This window comes from Microtus ochrogaster, unplaced genomic scaffold (assembly GCF_000317375.1).
Source record: "Microtus ochrogaster isolate Prairie Vole_2 unplaced genomic scaffold, MicOch1.0 UNK3, whole genome shotgun sequence".
NCBI classification, from domain to species: Eukaryota; Metazoa; Chordata; class Mammalia; order Rodentia; family Cricetidae; genus Microtus; species Microtus ochrogaster.
Genome location: NW_004949101.1, coordinates 8,120,555 through 8,126,236, shown reverse-complemented (window position 1 = coordinate 8,126,236; position 5,682 = coordinate 8,120,555). Strand labels below are relative to the sequence as shown.

Genomic DNA, 5,682 nt, shown 5'->3' with positions numbered 1-5,682 from the left:
AAACATCATCTTAGCTGGACCACAGTGGCAAACATCATCTTAGCTAGACCACAGTGGCAAACATCATCTTAACTGGACCACAGTAGCAAACATCAGCCTAGCTAAACCACAGTGGCAAACAGCCTAGCTGGGCCACAATGACAAACGTCATCTTAGTTGGACCACAGTGGCAAGCTTCAGCATAGCTGGACCACAGTGGCAGACATCAGTAGACTTCTTGACTAGATGTGACCTACTAGAGAGAGTTGGCTGTTGCCTTGGTTCCTTCTCTGACATGAAGAACTTGGTGAGGGCATGTTCAGATAGCTGGGGTTTGTCCTGACTTCTTACTCTTTTAACTCCCACAGGAATTATTACAAATCTCCTCTCCATCTGAGCTCCTTACTGTAACTGCCTTGCTATCGCTCTAAGAATGCAGAATTTTTGCCGGTGATGCCGCTTCATCTTGTCTTTTCTCACTGACCTCTACCTCACCATCTGACCCCAGTTTGTGGATCTGTGCTTCTGCTCTCCCTTCAGTGCTGCAGGCTGAGAAACACTACTTCTCTATCAAGACCACGAGGCCTCCGCCTACCTGGGATCAATCAGATCTTAATGCCGCCAACTTTTCCCAGAACCTCCTTCTATCAGTTATAATTATGTTCATGTCTCATCATTTAATAACAATTCCTTCTTGGATGTTGTTCCCTTCAGTTCCTTTTTTTCTCTTTTCAAGATACGTTTTGAAATATTATTTTTCTTTTTTCTCCTTTTGTATTCACACCCTGACCCACTGTCAACTGTGCTCGTTCAAATAAATACAATAATCTCACCAATTAACACAGCAATTCTACATATTGACTAAGTGATAAGGATACCCATTAATTTTTCTTCCCTCTTCATTCCTCTCTCTTCCTTCTCTTTTCTCCCTCCTGCCTTTTCAGTTCCTCCTCCCCTTCGTTTTGTCCTTCCCACACAGCCTTCCTCCTCCACTATTCTATTGCCAGACCTTGTGCTACATTATCGTTGTACACTATCAGTGACATGTACACGGCATCTGGAAAGTTCCACCTTTTTGCCCTTTTGGATTCCTCTCAACCTCTCCTCCCCTTCCAGGCTTTTGTTCTTTTCTTGATAGCCACTCTTCTTTGGCTTAACATTTCAAGATGCCAGAAAGGATCACCAGATTTATGAGCATAGCCACATCTCCTCTTTCTCACATTTTTTCTTTTTCCTTTGCAAACTCAACTACTCTTGGCTTACACCAATACGTTCATGTCTTGGATCTTTCTCCTCAGCCTTGTTCTCTCTCATGAGTGCCATTGTTATTTCTGGACATGTGTGCTGGATCTTACAGGAACCTCAAAGTTAGCCTAGTCAAAGGTGGGCATCCTGCCTCTGTATCTCCTTACCCTTTCTTTCAACTAATATCCAAGTCAAGATGTTTCTTTAAAGCTCTCTTAAACCGATGCCTTAATGTTCTTTGCAAGTCACTCACAGCAACCCTTGTGATGCTTGCTACATGAGGAGGAGGTTTACAAATACCTACGTCATTCTAAATAAGGTAGTCATATTTGCGGTACCTACAGTAGTACATGAAGCCTAGCTGGAACTGTGCGTTAGGCCATCCCTTCTCTGCAGCTTTCTGGAAGTATTTAAGTGCTTCACCATAATTCTGCAAGATAATCACACTGTATTACTCAATGCTATATGCATAACTCCATGGTAACAACCACTTTTCAGCTTAAGCGTACTGTCGGCATCCTATAGGCTAGTTAACATAGCACCAGAAATAGAATTTATTTTCATTATTATTTTACATTCTATATAGAAATAATTATATTATTTTATTATAAATTGTAGTTTTCTGTATTAGTAGTTGGTTTTTTTTTTAGACGAGGGAAGGTCACTCAAAAGACATATTAAGCTAAGAAGATAAATTTCTCTATCAGTAAAATCCTCAGGAGGCAGATGTTTCAAAAGCTGGTTTGACCCTGTGAGTCTCAGACACAACTCTGGATGCTATTCTTGTCGCAGGTTTGTGCCTCTGTCTCTTTGGAAAGATTTCACTGAATCATTTCATCCTCTGTCAGATATACTAGTTTGGCTAACCAAGCAAATAAAAACTAATTCTTATACATTAATGCTAAATGCAAAAATGCTAGAAATATGTCGAAAGGGTGGCAAGGTTATTGAACTTACCACAGGAACACCTTTTCCATGAAAGTACAGGAGACCAAGTCCATGAAGACCAATTGCATTGCCCTAGAATAATTTAAAAAAAAACTATGTAAAGGAAGATTACTGCAAAATCAATTCAAGTATTTCAAACGCACCCAGTAAGAAATGGCCAAGGCCACCAATTAAGAGGTTGGTGAGTCATTCGGTTTTTCATACCTTTGTTCTAGTCACCCCTCTGACTAGTTGTAAGTGTTCAAGTTAAACAAGGTGAGAACACTGTGGGCTGATAAAAGGGGGTACTTGACTGTTTGGTTGAGGCTAGGAACTTGGGGGAATTGAGTTTTATCATGGTAGTGACGCTTGAGCCACGACTTGAAGGGTGGATTTTTTTTTTTTCTAAAACGGGAAGGTCTATTCAAACAGTTGTTACCTAATTTGGCCAAAGAGAGTTGACATTAATAGCCAAATAACATTTCGGGACACTGGATTTCAGTGCGACCACTGCTCACAGTTAATAATTTATTATTATTTGTGTATACTATATATCATATCATGTGGTATATGTTTATTCAAATTTAACTGTTCAGAACATCACCAGTGCCTACCTGATGTTAAATTGTCGTTTCTTTTTCTCATCTATACTTAGCGCTCTAAAAATGAAGTGCTTTCAAAACGGGAGGGCTGTGCTCCACTAGCACATGTTCTGGCATATTTGTATTTGGTGTGTGAGCACCGGGTGAAGAGCGAACCTTAAAATGACAGGCCATATGGCTCATGGTAAAATTCTTTGGTGTGCTGCAAGTGTAACAACCTGAATTGCAGCCCTGCAACCTATGGAAGCCATGGTTTCCTGAAAGTTGTTCTCTGATCTCCATATATTGTGGCATGCACACACACACACACACACACACACACACACACACACACACACAGTAATTTTCCAATGGAGAGCTTTTTTCTTTTCTCCTGTCATGTCTTTTGCCCTCTGGTGGCTTTGTAAGAAGCCAGGGCTTGGCCACTTGGCTTTTGTTCAGTAGATCTGCCCATCGATCTGTTTTATAGGCTTACAGAGTTTCCTCAGGAAGTTAAATTCTGATAGAAAGCTCTCCAGTGTCTCCTAACAACCTAAATTTAGTTCTTTGGAGGCAGCCAGAGCATGCCCCCATGACCCGGGAAGAGCACAGAAGCAGAGAAGGCATATTTTAAACACTATCTCAAGGATCCCAGCTGTGAGCTGTGCATTTCAAAAGACCGAATATTATAAAAATCCTTAGGATATCCCACCAATATTAACTAAGTGGAGTAAAGCCCTCCCTGTTTGTTTTGTGCTGGGTATTAATCCTGAGGCCGTGAACAACACAAGCGTTCAGTAGCTAGGCCACACCCCCGGCCTTTCTTCTCTTTTCTCTTCCATCCACCTGCTGTTTCTAGCCATCACTGTTCTGCGCTCTGGGAACAATAAGACCTATTGTGAAGGATGAGTCGATGATCTAAGAAGCATCATTTAAATGTTGAAAAACTGAAAGGGAGAGGAGTATAACAACCCAAACAAACTGCTTTCCTTCTTTTACTGGTAACTCAGTGGTCGAAAGCTCAGAGAACCTATTTAGACTATTGGGACAGAGGTGGTCTACTCCATGCTCTGTGCTGGTGATGCAAGGGGTCGTTGGAGGATGCTGTTCTCTGAGTGTGACAGCCATTACTATCTTTATTAGAATGGTTATGGCTGTTTCCTCATAGGAGATGGGGGAGATGTCAGCTGCTCCCTTTTACACCCTTCTCCCCGATGTGTGGAATTCAGCTTTATTTGCACATGATTTTGTGGTTTGGGGACTCACTGGAGTGTACAGATTATGTAGCTATGATGGAGCCATCGTCTGTACTGTCCTCAGGCCTTCCAGTGGGGTGGCTTTCCTGTGGTCATCCATGGGCCTCTAAGTCTAAGGTTCTCAACCTGTGGGTCATGATCCCATTGGGGGTTGAGCAACCCTTTCACAGGGGTCGCCTCAAGCCAACCTGTATATCAGATATTTGCATTACGATTCATGACAGTAGCAAAGTCAATGAAATAATTTTATGGTTGGGGTTCACCACAGCATGAGGAGCTGTATTAAACAGTCACACATTAGGAAGGTTGAGAACCACTGCCTTAAATTACCCTTGCCCAAACTCTGTAAGGAAGCCAATAAACTTCCTTACAACTGGTTTGCCCAGTGGGATTTGGTTGTAATCAAACTTTGATCTGTCCTTGAGTCCTCTCTGAGGTAACTTGAATGGACAAGTGGTAGACTAGAGGAGAGTGAGGAAAACCAGAGGGTATCTGCCTTGTCTAGGGGTAGCAGCAGCTGATTAGCATCTCTGCTCCAGCTGCTGCCGCATAGAACAGTAATCCTGCACAGCTCTCGCCATTTTTAAAGAAAATTCAAATTGTATTTTCCTACTTCAGATGGGTCATTTGCCAGCATGGCACCAAGGTTTAAGGGAGGTACATCTCACATGTATTATCACAATCATGAACCACAGAAGGATATGATTGTCCATGGTTTGACGTAACAGTGATTTTAAAAGCACTTGTTAAGGGCTGAACAAGACATATGTGTAGCCAGCTTCCCAACAACTTCCATGTTAGGGCTTAATGTTCTTGCTTAATTAAGGGTCATAAACATATGGAACAGATAGTCATTTATCTGACATTTAATAAATCTTAGCAAGAGGCTAGGACCTTGTCTTCCTCAAGTTGAGGGGACATTGATTCCAGACAGTAGAAAAGGGGTCAGAGGGCAGAAAGCTCTGATGTGGGGTTCCCCTCTGTATGTTGTGAATACCAATGATTAATAAAGAAACCACTTTGAACCTATAGCAGGGCAGAAGTTAGGCAGGCAGGGAAAACTAAACTGAATGCTGGCAGAAAGAAGGTGGAGTTAAGGGAGAAGACATGTAGCCCTGCCGGAGACAGATGCCAGAACTTTAGCTGGTAAGCCACAGCCACATGGCCATACACAGATTACTGGAGATGGGTTAACTTAAGATGTAAGAGTTAGCTAATAAGAAGCTAGAGCTAATGGGCCAAGCAGTGATTTAATTAATAGAGTTTCTGTGTGATTATTTCAGGGCTGAGCTTCCGGGGACCAAGAAGCAGCCTCCTTCCAACAAAGCTCTACAGTCCTAGAGTAGAGAATAAGGCACCAATTCAAAAGAAGAATGGATTTTGTGAGTAAAACCATGTAGGGAGGCTTTGTGGCAGGGACAATGATTGAGTCCTGCTCAGGATGAGAAGGGCTTAGAATGAGGAACACGGGACGGAAGGGTGTGATAAATGTACCGAGATGGGGTTGGACCAGCTATGTCCTCTGAGATACAACTGAGACCAGAGAGTTTATACATAGTACTTTTATGTCCTGGTGCTGATAGAACTTTAAAGAAAATTTAACAGCTCTCTCTCTCTCTCTCTCTCTCTCTCTCTCTCTCTCTCCCTCTCCTCTCTCTCCAGACATGTTGCTCAGGTTAGCTTTGAACTTGGAA

The 5,682-nt window shown here is 42.3% G+C and overlaps 1 protein-coding gene and 1 pseudogene across 2 annotated transcripts in view; both read right to left on the bottom strand.

Annotated features, from left to right (window-relative positions):
- Positions 1–5,682, bottom strand: part of Sel1l2 (SEL1L2, ERAD E3 ligase adaptor subunit) — a 64,906-nt gene that overhangs the window by 14,859 nt on the left and 44,365 nt on the right. For both annotated transcript variants that reach the window (XM_026788503.1, XM_026788502.1), the window contains 2 exons: positions 2,182–2,244; positions 1,567–1,654 (listed from right to left, as the gene is read on the bottom strand). In XM_026788503.1, coding sequence (XP_026644304.1) covers positions 1,567–1,654; positions 2,182–2,244 — 151 coding nt within the window. The remainder of the gene's footprint in view (positions 1–1,566; positions 1,655–2,181; positions 2,245–5,682) is intronic.
- Positions 4,601–4,689, bottom strand: LOC113458119 (annotated as a pseudogene).